The sequence below is a fragment of the Podarcis tiliguerta genome (genome assembly GCF_965153285.1).
Source record: "Podarcis tiliguerta genome assembly, chromosome: 11".
In the NCBI taxonomy this organism is placed as follows: Eukaryota; Metazoa; Chordata; class Lepidosauria; order Squamata; family Lacertidae; genus Podarcis; species Podarcis tiliguerta.
The window spans coordinates 28,146,782-28,168,880 of record NC_139544.1 but is presented as its reverse complement, the minus strand read 5'-3'; the positions used below and the strand labels follow the sequence as shown (position 1 = coordinate 28,168,880).

At 37.7% G+C, this 22,099-nt stretch overlaps 1 protein-coding gene across 8 annotated transcripts in view; it reads right to left on the bottom strand.

Annotated features, from left to right (window-relative positions):
• Positions 1 to 22,099, bottom strand: part of ARB2A (ARB2 cotranscriptional regulator A) — a 201,303-nt gene that overhangs the window by 115,348 nt on the left and 63,856 nt on the right. For all 8 annotated transcript variants that reach the window (XM_083404186.1, XM_083404191.1, XM_083404189.1 and 5 more), the window contains exon 7: positions 11,340 to 11,558. In XM_083404186.1, the coding sequence (XP_083260312.1) occupies positions 11,340 to 11,558 (219 nt within the window). The remainder of the gene's footprint in view (positions 1 to 11,339; positions 11,559 to 22,099) is intronic.

The window sequence follows — 22,099 nt, the reverse complement described above, 5'->3', positions numbered from 1 at the left end:
GAGCCCAAGAAAATAAAATCTCTCACTGCCTCCATTTCTTCCCCTTCTATTTGCCAGGAGGTGATGGGACCAGTGGCCATGATCTTCGTTTTTTTGATGTTGAGCTTCAGACCATATTTTGCGCTCTCCTCTTTCACCCTCATTAAAAGGTTCTTTAATTCCTCTTCACTTTCTGCCATCAAGGTTGTGTCATCTGCATACTAATTTTCTCTTTTGGGGGTTGCAAAGAGATAGTGTGTGTTTGGCATAGCCGGTACTAAATTGAATTTAAGGATTCTGAAGGCACTCAACTGAATGTGCTTCTGTGTGTGTGTGCTCTCGCCTATTCTCCACCTTCTTTCGTCTAGCCGCCTTCTGCCTTGCCACTTCCACTAGTGTTTTTCTTCTGTTTCGCCTTGTGGGCTATTGCCGTTGCCGCAGGGGCTGCTGGCACAGGGATCTGCTGCTCCACCAACATTTGTGCAGGGAGGAGATCCACACTCCTTTGATAAAGCTCACCAGTGCTCCAAGCACAGTGAGAGGGAGCAGGAAGCAAGCTGCGAGTGGAAAATCAGCAGGCTGCTTTGGTCTAGTTGGGAAGCCACAGACTGTAACAGACAAGCAGCAAAAAAATTGCCTAGTAATCCCTTGCTAGGACAGGCAAGCTGCAAAAATTCGCCAAGAAATTCCTTGCTGAGTTGAGTCCCAGAAGTCCCTGCCTGTGACCAGAAGTGAGAAAGGAGGGATAGTACTAGCTTTGTTTTTTGGGGAGAGAAGAGTGTGCAAAATTCAAAGGAAGGAGGGGGCATGCAAGCAATCCGACTCGTAACTTGCTTCCTAGTAGTCCCTGCCAGAGATAACTACTGAAGAGGAAGGTTGAAGTCAATAGAGTTTTTTTAGGGGGCAAAGGCTCAAAGTTCAAACAGGGGAAGGGGAGCATGATTGAAAAAGGGTGGGAGACAGCCATTGTAAAGGAAGTGAGCCCAGGAGCAGTTTCTTAATAAAAAGATATAATAAACAGACATAGTGAAGGAGTAAGAAAAAGCAGATAAAGATCAGTATTGAGGGGGAAAATAAGGAAATTAGCCTGATAGAAGTAGGCAAAACAGTATCTGTAGTAGAGAAGACTTTGTCCAAGCAGGAGCTGCCCATGTCCCAACGATATTTTTCTCCTGCCTTTGTCAGCATGGGAGGAGCCCGAGCCCAACCCAATGACCCCAAGATGCCAGTAGGAAATTATGTGTAGTTCCGGCTATGCTTGATATTTTCGAAATGTTATTTTGCAGTGTTTTGGAAAAAATATGTTGAAATGTTTTCCACATACCTTTCTAGAGGACATCTAATCAATCAAGTTCACCAGCTGGTGACCTGTTTCGAATGACAGCAGGGATGGTCTTTCCATTGCTTTGCACTGTCTGTCACATGTATTACTATCTCCCTGTTGGAATAATGTAGGGTCGCCATGTTTCAAAAAGTGAAATTTTGGACACAAAAGTTGTTGAGCTTTCCCCCAAAAAATTTGCCCAAAAGTCAACACTACCAGACGTAACTCAGTACAAACTATCCTTCTTGTGTCATTGATACTTCTCCAGTGGCAGATGGCACAGACAGATGGGTGTGTGATGGGCATACAGGTTGCAAAGCGAATTCCTTGCCTGGCATGAAGGTTGCAACGATTGCAGAGAAGCTGAATGGATTATCCGTCTCCACAATGGAAGATATAGGACAGATCCCATTGCCTGAACAAACTTTTGTAGGAGATGTACTTGAAGAACTGAGGCAAATAGTAGGGATAAGAGATGAAGTTTTAGGGTTCATAGACAAAATAAAAAGGAACAAATTGCTGGGCCCAGATGGCACCCACTTGAGAGTTATCAAAGAACTCAAATGTGAAATTGCTTTTCTTCTTCAAAAAATAAAAAAGGGGGGGGGAGAGACCTTGTTCCTAATATCAGCTTCTATACCTAAGGACTGGAAAGTAGCCAATGTAAGACCGATTGTTGTTTTTTTTAAATCCAGGGGGAAATCCTGGGAATTATAGGATGCCTAGTTTAATGTCTATCCTAAGAAAACTGGACAAATCAGGGAGCAGGAGAGACTGGACAGACCAATTTTTCCTTTGTTTGGCTTTTGCTGATTGGCTCCAGCAGTTTCAGGCAGAAAGCATGGAGGAAGAAAGCATGGATTAGAAATGTTCCCATAGGAAATAATGGAAATAATTAGCTCGTTATGTTAACACTCACCTTATTTACCAAGAATGCATTGTACTCAGAAACTGGGACCTACATGTATATATGGAGCTTAACAACATAAATAGTTTATGTTTAATGATGACTTCTAAAAGAATTTAATAGCTGCAGCTATTTACTTGGAATAGTGCTTTATTAACTTGTATAAAATTGAACAGTGGCTGAATACGTATACTGTAAACTAGGAATTTTTTTATGGAATACTAAATAGAATTATTGATGTGATATCACAGAAAGAGTGAAAACTCTAGTCTCTTCTCTGGAAACAAACCCTCCATCTCCGGTGTTTAAATTATCATTATTCAGATGATCAACTTTAAAACCATTGCCACTTACACTGAAACAAGATCTGACTACAAAAGCATTTCACTCTTTCTGAACTGCCTGTTTGATACATTTAAAATACAAGTTACAAAACCATTCAAAATATTCAAAGCAGGTTATTTTCATTCTTGTATTTAAACTAGAATCTTGATTAGGTTATGCAGTAATTTCATTCCCAGCAGTGCCCTCTATTGGGGAAGCTCAATGGAATAAATATTTCCACAATACTAAAACGCTTACTTGACCAAAGAAAATGCATTTCAGTTTGGATTAAGGAAAGTAAACCCTGCAGTGTCCATTACAGTGGCGTGTTTATGCCAAGGAACAGCATGACAAGGGTGTCGGTTGTTTTTAAAAAAGAGACCCCCATTGACCCTTTTGACCTTAAGAGACATGGAGAATTATTAATGCATTTAGCACTACTCTGAGTGAATGAAGAAGTGTGTAGAACATGGGCAGGCAAACTAAGGCCCGGGGGTCAGATCCGGTCCAATCACCTTCTAAATCCAGCCCCTGGACGGTCTGGGAATCAGTGTGTTTTTACATGAGTAGAATGTGCGCTTTTATTTAAAAAGCATCTCTGGGTTATTTGTGGGGCATAGGAATTCGTTCATTCCTGCCCCCAAAAAATATATAGTCCAGCCCCCCACAAGATCTGAGGGACAGTGGACCGGTCCCCTGCTGGAAAAGTTTGCTGACCCCTGGTGTAGAAGCACCAGAATCCAAAGCTATTTGAGGGTTAACTTTTTTTAAAAAAAAAAAGTTTGGGTATTTTAGCCAAGAATATATACACAAATTATTAAGAAAGCATCAGACAGATACTTAGCTAGCAGAATTATTTATGTATATGAAATTGTGCCAATAATATTTGTTGTCCCTGTCTAGCTGACCCAGTGACACAAGGAACATTCCAATATCCAATGGATAGGAATCCAATGATAAAGCTTCTGCCACCACAGTGCTTTGGTTTAGCATATAACTGCTATAATTCTTGTTCTTTTAGTAGTCCTTGGGGAAATATAATGAATTGAATCTCAATTAGATTGTTTTAAATGAAAACAAACTTCATTACCACTTCTGTCAGAGAAGCTTCAAAAAGCTGTATGATGAGGGTCAACTAAAGTGATGCAGTCATTGCGAACAACTATTTAAGTGGCCAATTTAAATGAAAACAGGAAAAATAGGATTAAAAGTTTCCCTGAGAGATTTCATGACTCTGTGGAGTATTGTTCCTTGCACACTTAAAAAGGAATGCTGTTTCAAAAACGAAGAAAAGGCCTCAAAGCTTGTACGAAAAAGTAAATATCTGCAAGCTGGCTTAAAATGTAGTCAGATATAAACAGATAACTGGGAAATAAGAAACTCTGTATAGCAGGATCTCCTGTCATTTCTAGACTGATTTGTCACCTTTGCCTTCAGAGCTCTCAATGGATTAAAAGCCATAAAAATTGTTTAAGTAATTCAATAATAATAATATTTATCAGAGATTACAGAATAAAAGTTGTCAGCAGGTGACTCATCCATAGATGAAGATGGGTTATTTAGTAGTAAAGAGTGAACAGCTATAGAATTATCAAAATTGAGTTCATGTATCTCTGCTACCTACATTTATGAAGCAGAGTCCTTCCTAATCACCCTTCTTTACAAAAGCTGGTAGACAAAATGTGACCAACAAGTCTTCTTTGGAAAAAACTTAAAACGATCAATTTTGTTTTTGTAGATTTGTTGCAGTAAATCTTATTAGATCCAGTGGTTGGGATGCACAAAGGGATCCACAACCCTGACATTTTATCCAGCCATTTCTAATCTTTGTAAAGAACAGGACTTTGTAGGGGGAAACTGTTAATGAGAAAATATGTTTGGCGCATTTTTCTACCTATTTTGAGGAAAAAACTTTTAATAACTAGTACCTAATAGTTCCTCATCTGTAAACCGCTGTACTGGTAGCTTCTCTGGACATGAGACACAGAGGCTATCCACTATAAATCAGAAAGATTGTGTGATGGCCAGTGTTGGCCCAATACATTTTGTTGCCTACAGCAGAGTGCAAATTGCATTCCTAACCCTGCCAGGACTAACACTCTAAAAAACTTCTTGCTGCACTATTCAGAACCAATTCCTAGCCTATTTTATTCCCCTATCACATGATGCTACCTGAAGCAAGTCCGTTCACTCTGCAGTATAATAGAATGCAGTTATGAATTAACATTTTTCAAAACTGCCACTCTTGTGCGTACAGTGGTACCTTGGGTTAAGAACGTAATTTGTTCTGTAGGTTCGTTCTTAACCTGAAACTGTTCTTAACCTGAGGTACTTTAGCTAATGGGGCCTCCCACTGCTGCCGCGCCGTCGTCGTGCGATTTCTGTTCTCATCCTGAAGCATAGTTCTTAACCCGAGGTATTATTTCTGGGTTAACGGAGTCTGTAACCTGAAGTGTCTGTAACCCGAGGTACCACTGTATGGCTTTCAAATAAATTCAGATTATTAGTGCATAAAAGCTGTTGTTTTGAAAAATTGCATTGCACAAGCACTTTTTAAAAAAATGATCAGATAAACCTAATATCCAGGAGCTGAGGAAAACATTTGTGATGGGAGCCACAGGTAATTTATAATCAGCATATTAACCACAGGTTGCAAATATTCCTCTTTCATTCCATCTAAACCAGGGTTGGGGAATCTATGGCCCTCTGATGATGCTGGACTACAACTGTTATCCGGCCCAGCAAACATAACCAAGGTCAGAGGTGATAGGAGTTGTAGTTCAACAATATATGGAGGAACCCACATGGGCTGCCTCTGTATTTTGCATACATTATCACAATAATGTACTCATGCTGCTTATTTTGAACTTGAATTCTATGTATGTCTAATCAGAATTAAGTCAAAGGAGTTCCATAAGGCTTATCCCAAGATTATTATTATTATTAATTTCATTTATGGGGCATCCCTAAGCAATTTACAATATAACATACACAAAGCAGTTACATATATAAAAACAGTAAAAACAACTGCATATATCTAAGTAATTCTTTAAAAAGCAATTATAAATATAAAAACAGTTTAAAAACACCACTGCATACAGCAATTCAACAACAAAAAATCCAATCCAATCCAATCCAGATACCAGCTTGGATAAAGATTTTAGGAAAACTTGGTTGAAAGAGGAACATCTTCAACAGGGGCCAAAAAGACAAAGAAGGTAACTGCCTGATATGTAATGGGAGAAATTTTCAAAGGGTAAGAGCTACCACTGAAAAGGACCAATTCTGACATCATGCAGAATGCACCTCCTGCTATCTGCAGGATGCAGAATGCAGTGGTGGTTGGGTATGTAGAAGAAATTCCATTCCCTCTTACCTGGTGCAGGGAGCGACATGTGTAGCCCAACACTGCCTTTTCTGGGTTTGGAGGCAGTTTCCAGCCCTGTGTGGCTGTACTGCTGAGAGATCTTGCAAGACACTGGGAGCCAATCAGCAGGCTCCCAGTGGATGTAGCTTTGGAGTGGACCTACTTAGGTCCGCTCTGAAGGGTTTGAAAGGGTGAGCTGCAGTGTCATAAGCATCACAGTTCTTGCTGAACTTTCCTTCCAACCCTTCCTCTTTTACAGGTTTCCAGGACTGTTCTGAAAGCGGGTTGACAACCTAGCTTGCATACCTTGCTATGCAGGATGTTTCCTGCTGACAAATTGGGCTACATCTGTAGATTTTGCCTACCTCATAGCAATTGCCACAGTTATAAAGTGGAAGAGGCATTGGGCTGGATCCTTAGGGGAGCTGGCTGGGTGCTGCCCCTGTGCTCCGAAGTGGGGTCCTCCTAAGGGATCTTGGAGGGCAGTGCTTCTGTTCAGATGCCCATTCAGGGTCTGAAGGGCCCCCAGCATTCCCTACTAGTGACCAGAAGGACTCTCCAGATGTGATTCGTGCCATAAATTTGGTTACCCCCTATTCCTGATCCACCAGCAAGTGGGCTTGTTGATCACTGTATACATGCCCAATGCCTGTGCCAAACCTTTCCATCTTGTGGCCAATGTGAATCCAACTCTTAACTCCTGGTATTGATTTGTTGTCTGTGCCCCTCACCATGACTCCTTTGTGTCTGGGCCCCAAAGAGGCACTCTTTTAGGTATCTGGTTCCAATTGTGTATAGGACTGCATAATAATCAACTGTCTTATTTCAGGGCAGACCAATATTACCTGCTCAGAGTGCCAGCAGCTCTCCAGGATTCCAGGCAGAGGTTTTTGCCTCACTTGCTACCAGATCCTTTTAACTTAAGATACTTGATTTTCTGTATATAAAGTATACTGAGCTATGGCCACTCCACTAAAAATCATCTCCTAAAAATACTGGGGGAATGGGAAAGGGTATGGGAAGAATTTACAGAAGTACTTAGAGACTAGTCAATGTTTTTCTATGACAACTTGGTCTCTCAAAGAAAATATGAGACTATGTGAGGAAGGAGAGGACCATATTAAAGAGTATAACGCAAGCTTAATATCACAATGAGCAGAAATGCTGTGTTCTTCTTGCAGAGCTTTCCTGCTGCCATTCCTCCTGTTGTCACCTTCTGTTAAGAAAGCTGCTCTCTCTCATCCTTTTCTCCGATTTAAAAAGTTTTATACTAGCACATAGGTATTTCATTCATCTGGATACATGGCAAAAGGACATTCACTTTGCTACTGTTATTACTACTGCTCAAGCTTGCAACTAAGCTAGTGATAAACAAATGGGGGAGGGGACTTTTCTCACCCCTGTTCCCATGCCACCCACCCCTAATCAAAATAAGTTATATTCTAGATCCTAGAATTAGATTTTTTCATAAATGAACATACATTCCAAAAAAAATTAAATAAAAAATTGCATCAATACTGTGTTTGTTAAGGGTTATGACAAAGGTTGCTTGCAGCACATTTCCCAACATTATATGCTGATTTCCTTACTTTTATCTCCTATTGATTCTTATTTTGCATTAATTGCCAGTGAAGAAAACTTTTACATAATCCACTGAAGAATTTATAAAAAAAGTAAGTTGCAATCAAATATATTTAAAAGGAGCAGACTTAGGTTAAAGGATTGTTGCAATTTCACAGATGCAAAATAAAATGTATAGTTACACAACTGGGAAATATGCATGCATGCATCATTTGTGCCTTAATGTTATATTTAAGGTTTATCTAATACCATGCAGATGGAAGAACATTTGTCTCTCTATGTTCCATACAATCTATGCTGAAATATAACAGCCAGGATCTAAAGAAGCAAAGCTGGTTTTTCTTGAATAGTAGCCCCCTACAATGCATCATGACATTTTCTGAAATTGAGGGGAGTTTCAAAAAGTTTGGAATAAAATGTAGAGGTGCAGCTCTTCGAAATAAACATTCTACTAGATGAGTTCAAGCTCTCGGGCTAATCTAAGTTTGCATCCCAAAGTTTTTTTTTACTTAAGTTCAGCAATGAATATGCTTAGAGTTTATTGGCTTGGGAGCTATGTTTCCAGAATAAACATTTGCCAGTATGAACAGCAGCAGCCTCTGGTGGTCTGAATGAAATAATGTGTCCATAAACACAGGAGAAATATATTTTAAAGGCATGAAAGTATATACTGTACGTTCAGCTATTTGACTCCTTAAAAAGATACTTTCATATTATTAGGTAGTGTACAATGCCTTAATTAAATAATCTCATGTGAAACATTTTCTTTTGTATGGAATGTTGTATTTAATTCAAATTTCCACTGAGTTCTTCCTTAGATTTGAATGAAATATAATCCTATGAAACATGACATTTTTCTTTTGACTACTGAACACAGTTGGCAGATGTTTTTAGGAACAAAAAATTGTCTTATAAGAAAACACAGTAAGTAAGCTTTCCTGCCATATTGTGTGAGATGAAGTTTATTACCCAGACCAAATCAATCCCCTTAACAAGCTGTAACATACATTGGCAAGTACATTATTTCATAGTTAAAAAATTTACAGCTTGAAACAATAAGCACTTTGATCTTTCAAGCTGTACTCTTAAAGCTTCAGAAGGTACGCATAATCTGCTAGTTAGTCATTTCTATTTATATTCGTCTCATAGAAAAAGCCTTAGCAGAGACCTCCGTTCAGTTGTAGCTTATGGTTGTAAATATGGATTACCATAGAGGTTTGTGTAGAATTCTTGAATAATGGAAAACTGGGCCATTCACAGATATTTAAGTATATATTAGTTACAAAAGAGAGAGTAATAATTAAAATAACTAAGTTATAAAGCTAACATATTCAAGCTTTTGCTGAATAAATTACCGGTACTTAAAAAACAAACAAACCCAGAACACAACCAGTATAGACTATTATGCAGATAGTATTTAACTGCTCTTCAGTAGTGTATTTGGAAGTGGTAATGCATTTAGTAAAACAAGATTTTCTCTTGCATAGGAGTATTGTCTTCTCTACTTTCTGCAGCTATGTTGTGTGTGTGTTTAATTATTAACTAGTATTGGTCTGCCTGTCTGCCTGTCTTTGGGTATAACTCCACTGTGTTTTGGTGACATCCCTTATGGGTTTATGGGAGTAGTCAACCAGTGTTCTCCTAGTAGGAATTAGCACAAACTGTATTTTTTTTAATGTCCACTGAGCATACTACAAACCTTTCTCAGACCCTAGTACTACAAGACTGGAAAACAGCACCTTCTAATGCAAGTCATGTAGATCTACCTTAATTTGTCTGTTCATCAGATGCCTAAACACACAGTAATGTGGAATTTAATAGGTAAATTTGCAAAACAAAGGAAAACAAAAAAACCACTGTGAAAAAGTGAGAAATAAAAATATTATCACTGTACATACAGATATACAGAAGAGCAATGGTGTGGCAATGTCAACTTTCAACAATATAAGTTCACTACCTATAATGGTCCAATCTTAATTCATATGCTAGCAAACAAGAAACAAAAGGGTTGGTCTTCTCATAGAGAAGTGCTCTTAGTCATTTTGATAAACAAAGCACGAAGTAATTGAAAGTAATTTTGAAACATCCGTGCTATGAAGTCTGCCTATTTATTTTGACTTTTAGTGTGTTCTCAATGAATTCAACCTGGGTAGAACTGAGACTTCAAGGACGGTGAATGTCATCAATTTCTCCCCTCTGCAGCCCCCCCCCCCGCAGGTCACCAAGGGATGTGGCCCTCTGGTGATGCTTTAGTTGTGGAGATATATTTGAATTCTGAGGTGTGTTCTGCTTGTGCAGTGAAATCTTTGGCTCTAAGCTGTATTCTAATAGGTGACCTGGATTAGCAGGCAAGAAAGAGCAATGTAATGGGTAGTACTTCATGCAGTGGCATTCTCACCGAACATCGGGATGAAAGCAATTCACACTTAATGATACAGCACCGTGGATCAGGTCCTGTTTTCAGCCTAACTACCCAAACCCAAGGAGAAACACAGGAAAGGGTCTCAAATCTGGGCAGCTGTACAACACCCTGTACAACACCAAGGTTCTCTTACCTTAAAAGAGGAGGTGCTTCTCTTAAAGTGGAGCAGACTAATGAGTAATCTACTGCACATCATATAAGGAAGTAACATGGAAAAGCCAACACTTTTCAGTTGCTCTTTAAAATACAGCTATTATTTTCCTCATTCTTTCCTGTTCCTCATTCATTCATATAGACATGCAAGTGGTTCCCATTTCTTTCATTTTAGCATCTAAAGTTAAACTTATTAGTTAAACTGTATTTGTTTTATACACTGAAGTCATCTAGAGTAACATTAATCCTCATCATAAGGAACATGCAAAAAAAAATGCAAAATATTCCTATTCCCCCCCCCCCACCGGGTTTTCACTGTTCAATCATCCTAGGTATCCTAGGCAGAACATTCTAATGACACTGGAGCATTTATGACATATTTTATTCTTGAATAACAATGCAAACTTCTATAAAAAGAGCTTTGAAAATTGTATGAATATGTCTCGAATGTATAATGCATCATATGTATATGAAGCAGAATGTGTCAAAGTGCAAATAATATTGTTTGTGCCCCCTGCAGAATTAGAAATCCTTGGGTAGCACTGTTATAACGATCCCATGCTGCTAGTATTACAAAGTGCAAAGGTTCACTGGCTAAGAAAAGAAAAGAGCAAGGGGCAGAATTTCCTCACTGCACTGTTCTTGAACTATTTTGGCTTAAATATTTATTAAGGTATTTATTAATAACTGTCTCCCTTTATCTTCCTTCAGAAGTTTAGCTGAAATACAGTGGGTGGGTACTCATACAAAAATGTTACGTTATATGGTAAAGGTACAACCATACAATATCAACATCAGAATTTTGCTCACTATATTATTAATTTATCAGGCAATATGTTAAAGTATTAGACTATCATTTAATATTCTTGCTTCTCAAGAATATAACAGCATAATGCTGCAAACAGTCACCATCTGTAAAACATGTTGCCTAAACTGTATTTAAAGAGTGTTTCTGAAAGACAGATCTTATACACACATCTACTAAAAAAACATTTCATAAATTACTTTTCAAATCAGTCCTTGTCTCTGGAATGCATATTATGTTCCCTAGGGCTTTATTTGAAGTTTCTCTTTGAAATTAAGTACGATTTCCACCCCCCCCACACACACTTTCACATTGAATGCAAATGAAAATAACAATAGAAAGAAGACAGTTTTACTTTTAGTACTTGCTAGTTATATAAATGAAGAAACCACATTTTTAGAGTACAACTATGTATGTGAAATTAAAACATTTTTTCTATTAATCAGTGTTAACCCAAAACAAAATAGAGCAACTTACTCTAATATACAATTGCACTGTTTCCTTTTCTTTTTGTGGATTCCGATATTTCTCATAGAAGTCCCGTCGCTTCTTTGTATCTTTTTGGATTTTATCTTTTCTCTCTCTCTTTTCTGCAGGTTCATCTGAGCTATCAGGAGACAGCTGTACTTGGGCTTTTGTCTTTTCAATCTCAATATAGTTCTCATTCGGATTCAGTACTATTACTCCATAGCCTTCCTATGTCAGAGGAAGAAGAAAAAGAATACAATACAGATTTTGCCTTTGAAATGGTTTACATTTTATTTTATTGTCTTGAATGTATATTTAAAATATTTTCATAAAGTTGACAAAGGATAGAACTGTTTCATTCATTTTGTGTTTCTACATTTATGTTCACTTATTTGCCTAGTTCTTTTTAACCTTTTAATAACTTTTCAATATTGTATGCAATTCTTCAGAAAGTAGGTTTTTTAAAATAAAAAAGTGATTATAGAACATGGTCACTAGCATATATAGTTAATGCTTCATTGACAGAAACTTTTACTTTTACCACCATTGCCTCTTTTAAAAACTATTCAGGCAGCTTTATGCTCCAATCTTATGTGCTGTTGGTTTTTTTTAAAAATCAGAATGATTTAAAAGGGATTTAAGCAGTCAAACTGTGTATAGGATTACAGCCTAAACTATTAAACACTTTTGTCCCATAGAAGATAATTCACAAACTGATAGCAGAGTAACAATGAATCAATATAAACTGTGATTATTTGATGTTGCTAAGAAATCAATGAATTAGTTACCAGTTTAGACCTGAACAATTTTATTGGAATTATATGATGTATCGTCTTCACAGACTTTAGGAGAAATTAATATTTTATTTTTCTCAGAAAATGTTTACTAATGAAGAATATATGAAAGCATGGTGCATTTTGTGTAGGTTAAACAAAATACTGAAATACCTATGCAAAAGGAGGGGAAAGAAAACAAAAGCAAAATACCAACACATAATTTGTGGATCTTCAAGATTATTTTGAAAATCTTATTTATAGTTTACTAAACAAGTTCCAGGTATTGAAGTAAAATTCATTTTAACCTAGTTAATCCAACAAATAACTTCTGCCTAACAGACCAAGTGAGCAGATGAAAGACTACCTATATAGATGATCAAAGTTAACAAAGGATACTTTATTTGGTGTTGCTTTATTCTAATCTATGTAGCTATTCAAAAATCTTGTAATGCATTGTAGTAACTGTCAGGTAGACAGATTGTCACTTGGTGATTTTCTACAGTTGGACACACTCGACTAGTTATTAAAATCACATTTGAAGAACGTTCTTACTCCTCTTCCTTGTGCCTGTACAACTTTTCACGCCCTTCTCAAATTTCTGCTATACCTTCTCCTCCCACCAAAACTAAAGTTAAAGAACACTGTTGCACTCTGTTAAGCAGGGTGAAATAGAGGCATTCAGTTCACTGTCTATGGTATAAGGGAACATGGCAAAAAGGTCACCACAGGCCAAAGAGAAAATTGCCTCCTAGATTCTGTACCATGAGTAAGTGATCTCCTGTCATCTTTTCCCCCTCAGCTCTCTCTTCAGAGTGAACCTATTCATTCACACGTACCTTTTTCTCTGGAATGGAGTGATCATGTATAAAGTATAAATTGTACTAGAGTATAAGATGATTCAATTCAGATATTTATGAAAATGAACTTAGGATCCAAATGTGTAATATTCTGAAAAACAGATTCCTGCCTTCAGGGACTAATTCAAAACTACTAATGAAATAACACCAACTAAACAAAGCACCTTTCATACTATTTTAAACAACATGCAGAGAAAAAACTGGTTAACTTTTTATAACCATTCAGAAGCGGTGCCCTGCAGAGCTCAGTGCTTTAGTTTGCTGTCCATGTTCCTGACCTGTTTATTCTGAGCAGATGTTCTGCGTATTGATTCTTTCTTACTTTCACTACAATGCAAGATGTAAAATTCATGTATTTGTTATGATTTTACATGTGTAACTGAAATGTGAAACTGTATCCACGTTTTGTTGCTCACAAAAACAGACACACATAAATCACCAGAGAAGTAAAATTTGTCTAAGTTATTGATTATGTAACTGAAAATTACATGACTCATTTGTCCAATTTTATGAGGACATAATGTCAATTTTTCAAAGACACATCAACAGATGAAAAATGAATCCATTTCAAAAATCACAGCAACATAAATCAATTAAAGGATTTTTATCAATTAGGTTTTAAACAGCACAAACCAACCCTCAGTAGCTCTTTAAAACTTTTTCAAATACCATATTTGTTAGAGTAACAATAAATTAGCATGGAAATTCTATCATACACTTCATGGTTTCTTTCTAAAAACCCATTATAAATGTTGCTTTGCTTGTAAGGAAGTTGATATAAAGTCATATTCTTTTCCATCTTTTGTCCTCAGCCCCTTCAGCCTAAACTATATGAAGAAAAATAGGCATAGGAAAGAGGATTAGGTGTAATATACAATACTTGCTCAGATAAAAGGATGTAGAAATGCAACATAGCATATATAACCACAGCAGAATTTAACCTCTATCAGTTTTGCTAAATTGTTATCAACTCAACCTATCACAAGTTAATCTATGTCTTTAACCATAGTATGACCTTTGTTTCCTCTTCACTTCTGCAAACAATGCAGGATTGGGTTTTTTAAAAAGATTTCATTGGGATCTTTCATATTTATATTTCAATCTGCATGATTTTTGAATAGCACACTTGTAAAGGAAGTTATTCAATTTTAATATGTAAAATAAAATTGTTCTATTACCAAATTATCAGTGTCAAAGCCCATATAAGTTCTGGACATTACCACTGGCTTCACCGAGTTAAAGCAAAGTTGACATCAACCTATGTTTAGGTAAAGATTTAAAATATGTTGTGGCAAGTAGTAAGACAAAGCTTTGGTTTTATAAAAAGGGCATACAACCTATAATGTACCTTTTAGGGAAAGTGAGCAAATACTAATCTATGACCTCAATTTAGGCAGAAGCACACCCTACCCCGTCATATTTAAATGACTATTCAGAACAGTATCAACTGATCAGTAGCTACTAGCCTTGTTTCTAGTCTAGGTGGCCCAATTAGATGTAGGAAAATGCCTTCAAAAACTAAACAAACCCATAGGTTAACTTCTTAATATTACTTTCATTTTTAAAAGCAGCCATTTAATTATGCCTATATTTGGAAAGCCATATTTTCTAAATTAAGTAAAATTTTCAAAGATAATTGACAATACTGCTTTTTCTAACCTTATTAGATAAATCTCTCTCCCTTCCCCCAATACAAATATGCTTTGCAGATTGTTAGAAATATTGGCACCAACCAACTGCAATATACTATATTTGAGACAGAATACAGTATTCAGTAATCTTCAAGTCCATGTGCACAGACCAATTAGCACCAATTGTTGTGATAGATGTTTTCAGGAGAGATGCAGGAAAACAAAGCTATTTGCTAGATACCCAATTTGATAGTATCCAACATCAGTTCTAAAATCTATCCGGCAGAACATATACCACAAGGATATTATCTGATATCTCTCCAAAGTCTATTGCATGAGGGTGGTGTAACTTACGAAGACATTCCAAACAGCTATTTCAGAAAGCTTATTTTCAATTTTATATATGAACTTACTTGACTTTCAGATGATAAGATGAAGTAAAAGCAAGCTTAGATAGATAGACAACTGTTAGCAACTACACAGAATCTGAAGAATGCTTTGTATCAAGTGTCACACAAAATGCCACAAGTGTGTTAGGTAGCAAAATATAATGGTCACATCCTGTTTTAGAAGTCTGTATAAAATGCCCCACACTCTCTGTATATACATAAAACTAATACAGCATATTAGTTTTAGAATATTAGCCAGTAATAGGATTGTCAATAGCAATAACAAGTATTTGAGATACATTCTGGAATTCTACAAACCTCTTATGTCTGGAAAATGAATAATGAGCTGAAAGCATTCAGTCCTGCATATTAATTCACCAGAATGGGATGCCATATGTGACCAGAGAGGTCAGAGGCTAGAGTGGAATCCCTTGACCTATGCAACTATCTTTCTGGCCTGTAAGTAAGAATCTGTAGCAGATCATTTTCTTGAGCTTTACCAATTTGATTCTTTTTTTAAAAAAAGAAACCCATTTACAACATTTGAAGCAAGATCAAAGTTAATCCTCAGGAAAAGCAACCCAAAGAGCTAAGATCTGTAACTTAGATTTATGCATGTTTAAAATGGACATAAGAATGGCCATTCATCTTTTTGAAAGATGTATGTTCTGTTTATTTCCCATCTTTTTCATAAGAAGAGTACCTATGTGTCACTGTTGCAACATCCTAGGTGCAACAGTAGGATGAGGTCATGACAACCAATCAGAAGTCACTAGTGAAGCGTAAAAGTAAACATAGCTGTTGGAGATGCAGCTCAGCTTGAAAAATGCCCCCTCCATTATTTGAGCAATTTTCTCAAGACGTGACCTGAGACTGAAACGCCTGAAATGTCAGTTGACTCCTTTTTGTATTTCCACCCAATGTGCATTTTGGCAACTGCACCCTGCTAACACTTTGTAATATTTTCATCCCAGTTACACCTCATCTCTCAGGCTCCTGAATTCCACTGCTGTGTCCAAATGTGTAAAAATGCTGTATTACTGCCAAACACACATTGTTCAACCAAGTTTCCAACTTAAAATAGCTCATCAAGTTAGGCAGGAAAAGAAAACATGCCACAAAAAGTTTTTAGAGGACCACCTGTTGTCTATTATTTTTACATAGCACTTACTCATAAATCATAACACAGGGTAATTAATCAAGCTGTCAAAGAAAAGGTCAAAGGTTAGGTAGGGGAGTCAGAAGGTCATGCATGGGCTGATAGAGGTCAGGGTCACACCACATTCCTCATTATCAAGTTGGGATGAGAGACGGCCCAAGCAAACAAAAGTGAAAGCAGATGGAGAAGTGAGTGGATAAAAAAAAAGAAAGAAAATTTCACAAACAAAAAGAAAAGTGAAAGAAGAGTGTCAGCTGCTTTCAAATAAAGAGCAGAATAGAACTGAAATACTCTGAAATGTGCTCAAAAGGTCTAAATACAACATTAAAAATTGTATTTTTATTCTTTACATGTAATATAGATTTGAAAAATATTTGGTAGAAAACAAGCAACATAAAACTACATGCTCTTGATTAAGTTTCTTATACATTTTCCCTACATTTTCAGGCATATTAGGAAAAAATAGCTACTTTGATCATCATCATCAAATCCTGCTTTTCCTTTTATAGCTACAACCTATGGAAATGTAATAAAAAGCTCTTATTTGTATGAAAAATAGGTTTTGAACTATATTCTTCATACACACAAATGTTCATTAACACAAAGCATCATAAAAGTCCTTCTGGATGACACAAGAGTTATAAAATATTCTATGATTACACTGACCTGAATTAGATGCAGAATACTGTGCAAAATTAGCTGTCACCCTTTCCTCAAAATCTTTGTTAATCTCATTTTGAATGTTTGCAGCTTTATCAACACATGCATCAATGTCAGCTCCTTGGTTACTGAACCGCTGTACTTGGAAGAAGATATAATTAAAATGTTTTGGCACAGAAAAGGTGAAATTGTATCTTCCCCTGTTCCCTGAGGAGTCTGTAAAACATGTAGGATATATTGACAAACACACACCCTTGTCTAGAGCCCTGACATTCCAGGTCACCAACTGCTATTTATTTCAGAATATTTACACTTACCCATATGATCACCTGCTGTGTTACTAACTTTTAATGGCTGCTAAAAGTGTAAGGATAAAAACCTCTTAATGCCTCTCCTGATAACTTTATTTTAATTCTGGAAAGTCTTCCTGCTCGTGTTCTAACCACTTAGATTAAGCGATATATAAATGCCTTAAATAGTAAATCAATGTCTAGAATTATTATTCAGGCATTCTAAAACCCTTGCATGATATGAGAGCTGAGGCTGAGAGTGCTTACTGCAACCCCAGTTGGTGTCTCCATAGCCCTCCATGAGTTAGAGGAGTAACCTTTACAGTAGGAAGTCTTTTTACCTGTGAAGGCTCCCTTTGTGTTTGAGAACCCTGATTTTCCATGGTTCTAAATTGTGTGGGGAGACAATTTGAACAGAAAAGTCTTCTTTGCTGCAGACGTCACCCCTCCAACTCATGGAGGGCAATGGTGATGGGAGCAGAGAGTGCCCTCATCCTTACCCCCTTCTTATCGCCTGGGAGATTTAGATTGTTTGAGTAGTGCAACTATAAAAGAAACATGCAGTGTGTGTTACTTGGAAATCCTCTTATGTAATAATGTTGCAACTATCTCGATTTTAGAAACATTATAAACGTAACTAGGTAATAACTGTTGATTTTCTTTATTCTCATACAACAATTTTCAGCAGAGTCAATGTCATGAACCTAGACTTAACAGGGTGCTTTCTTAGGTGGAAGGGAAGAGGCAATCACTGGTTCTTCCTTCCCTGTGTTCTCCCAAAAAAATCTGCTACGGAGAGTTGGTGGACCCTGTGGAACAGTAAGGGAAACGGCACTGGGGAATGCAGGAGGATAGGAAATTAGACAAAAATCTCCTCCCTCCCTTCTTTTAGCAGGAACATCTGCAGGATTCAAGACCCTTTGGTTTGCAAAGGGCCTAGTATGGTTCCAGCCCAATAAGAACTGAGTGTGATATAACACTTTCAAGTTGTAATTAGTAAACTAAATTCTCCAGGGTTAAAGAGCTGAGCTAAGTTATATTACTCTAAAAGAGATGCTAAGAGTGCACACTGGGCAAAACAAAAACAAAAGGATGTTTCTTATATATTTTGAATCAGTCTTAATGTTCAAAACATATTTTTGATCTTTGTAGGCTGTTCTGGGACATAAAGGTAAAGGTAAAGGGACCACTGACCATTAAGTCCAGCAGTGAACGACTCTGGGGTTGAGGCGCTCATCTCGCTTTACTGGCTGAGGGAGCCGGCGTTTGTCCGCAGACAGCTTCTGGGTCATGTGGCCAACATGACTAAGCAGCTTCTGGCTAACCAGAGCAGCGCACGGAACGCTGTTTACCTTCCCGCCAGAGCGGTACCTATTTATCTACTTGCACTTTGACATGCTTTTGAACTGCTAGGTTGGCAGGAGCAGGGACCAAACAACGGGAGCTCACCCTGTAGCAGGGATTCGAACTGCTGACCTTCTGATCGGCAAGCCCTAGGCTCTGTGGTTTAGAGCACAGCGGCACCCACGTCCCTGCTCTGGGACATATTTCCAGCTGAAAGAGGGCAAAAAATATTCTAACTAAATATGCTATAACAATAATAAAGATGTTACATTAATAATTTTTTGGACACTAATTATTTGGGTGGCGGGTGACTTCATTTGATGGGAAATTAAAAAGTATTGTACTCCATACATCTACTTTTCCCAGGCACTGAGGATGGGATATAGAAAACGCTGTGCTAGCATAACTTTGCAAGGCACCAGGACTGCAGCAATGCTATGATGACAAGGGTTTTACAGCAAACAAAAATGGCAGAAAACACATTTGTTTTTTCTAATGAGGAGCAAAAATAGTATGTTTTTTAAGAAATAATACTAAATATGGTGTATTCAATGGATTGGATGCAAACTGTGCCTTCCAGAAATGGAAGGACTCCTTCTGTCGATGGAAACCTCCTCTTTCAGAGGAGGAATCCTACTGGTGGAATGGGGAAGAAGGTATCTTTCATTTATTTTCCCTCTCCCCACAGCCCATATGCCTCCCAAAAATTTTTTCCAGAGGGCTGGGGACCCTTTGGAACAGCATGGGAATTGCTGCTGGGAAAACAGAAACCAGCAAAAAATAGTTATCGTTCCTCCCGCCCCACAGCATAATGTACCTACTGGTGGTGGGAAGAAACTCTGGATCTCAACCAATGTGAGCAAAAAAAAAACAACAACCCTAGGAGTGTTCACATGTTACACTCAACAAATATACAAACTATGTACACAGTAGCTCAGCTGTGGAAATTAACAAGTGTATGAATTAACATGTATAGAAACAGTATGTACCTGCGTCCAGTGTAACATTTGAACAAGTCTACCTATCATCATGAGTCAATCCAAACTCTGTAGACTGTGGTGCGTACCAGTGTTTACACCAATAATTTCGAGATATCGTTTGTGCAAGGATTCTATTATGTAACTTTATATTATCTCACGTGAGTTCAAATGAGGAGGAAACCATTCATGATTATACCCACAAGGTCACACATTATATGAAGAACTGATGTGAGTAATGATTACAAGACTGTGTTACAAATCAGAAAGCTCCCAGTTTGAATATCTTTTCTACCATGAATTCAACAGGTAACCTTAGGCCAGCAATTTTCACTCAGACACAGGCTACCATCTGCACTAGAATAGTGGTATTTGCCTGCATTACAGGGTTTCAAAAATGGGATGCCATTCTAAGTATTATTTTAAAAATATATTTTTAGACTGCATTTTAAGCAAAGAGCCTAAAAAGTGGTTTACGATTTACCATACTGAGCAATCACAATTTAAAAGTGAAATAAAATAAAATTAATCACAAAAACATTACTAAAACTAGCACTAGGGAAACAAAATATAGTCAAACTAAAACTGCGGGAGGCAGTGGAAGACAGGAGTGCCTGGCGTCCTCTGGTCCATGGGGTCACGAAGAGTCGGACATGACTAAATGACTAAACAACAACAACAACAACAACAACAAAACCAGAACAGTCCAACATATAGCTATTAAAAACCAAAGTGAAGTATCTTTAAAGACACATGAATATATAAAGGAAAGGCACCTGCCTAACCACATGGGATTAAATTCTACAGCTGAGGAGCTACTACCTGTTCCAGGGCTCCTGAGAATGATCTTAAGGTGCAGGCACTTTGATATGGGTAGATGTAGAGCTTAAAGTAACCCAGTCCCAATATCCAGAACTTAAAAGCCTGAAAATGCATTGGAAACCAGTGCAACCGGTAAAACATAGCTGTAATGTGCTCCAAATGCTTGGCACCAACCAATATCTCGGCAGCTACATTTTGCAAATAAAGGTGCTTCATTGGAAAGAAGTTACAAAGAAGCATATGCTCAAACCAGCAGAGGTATATATATATGTCTGCTCTCCAGGAGAGTAACAAAAGCTGTATTGGGGCAGAAACAGATTCTCAAAGTTTATCATATGCTAACTAATATGAAGAGAAAGGGATGGGACTCCAGAAAGTGAAGAAGAGAGAGGATGATGTGTGGGAAAGACTTTGCTGTGAAAGAGCAGAATGGGAAGGTATTCTAAGTGGAACCTACAGCGTATCCTCAACCCCTAACCGCAGTAGTCCTGTTGAGGGTTACAGCTAGTTAAGCTGCAAGGGGTAGGTGTGAAAAATTTGCCTTCTCCCTTCCCTCCTGGTTTTCCTTTGCTTTTGTCCACTTAGCTTTCTGTGGCTCTTGGAGTCCACTGAGCATGCTGATTGTTTTCCAGTGGCTTCTTTTTAGCACTCAGCCACCTGAGTGCTGTTTGATAGGGCAAGTGGAACTCACAGCTAGAGCACTGTATCCTCATTTCCTAGCAGCAGAACTGTTCTTGTTCAGGGTTCCAGTCAACCATTATAGAGTCAGTTTGGCTGATTCCCCACCCTATTTTTCCCTCTTCTGACTGATATTCAACATTCCATGACTCGTGGAAACTGCTGACCAGGCTCAATCCTCATTGCAGTGTTTTCTTTCAATTTAGAAACTTTAGCATATTTAGAGAATCACTTATTTATATAGAAACCAGTGCTTTAGGATTGCCTCATTTCACCTGCAAATGGACAAAAACTCTGAGGGGGAAAGGAAACCTGTTTGAATTTTGTGCATTTTCAGGTTTCTAGTGCCTGGGATCTTACTGAGGTTTTTGAAATAATTTCAGTTTACCATTCTGATGTCCTCCATCTCGTAAGTAACCTATCAATTTAAGGAAAGTCATCAAACTGGGGGCATTCTTATGCCCCTATAGTTTGCATGGCTTGAAAAGTCTGGTAACTTTACACTTTCTGGTGGTTTGTATGAATCAATCAGAGAGTCCACATACCTTCTTCCCCTTTCTTCTGAAAGATGTATTATTTGTTTGCCTGTTGTTTCTTAGTTCTACAGACCACACTTTGTCATACCAGTAATCCCAAAATGGTTTCCAACATATAAAACCACTCAATTATAGAGGCATTTGAATAAAAGTCAAGGATAGGAATCAAAACAGAACTGCGCCAGTCCAGAGATTGGTAACAAAGGCAATACCATTTATTTGCTATCTAGTGCAAGGGAACATCCGGCCTGATATGGGGTTAAAATTTGGCCCACAAGGCTATTTTCCCCAACCACAGCCCCACATTTGATATGGTATGTATCATCAGGTGTGGGACACCTAGAGACAAGGCTGCCAATGCATCAACTGATGCACAGTAAAATCCAAACCTCAGGTGCTTTTAAGTACCACAAAGGGAACCAGGCAGAGGACCTTCTCAGTAGTGGAATGCCCACCTGTCAGATGTCAAAGAGATAAACAATTATATGACCTTCTGTAGAAATCTGAAGGTAGCCCTGTACTGGGAAGCTTTTAATATTTGATGTATTGTGCGTTCTATATTCCGTTGAAAGCTGCCCAGAGTAGCTGGAGCAACCCAGTCAGATGGGTGGGTACAAGTTATTAATTAATTAATTAATTAATTAATTAAT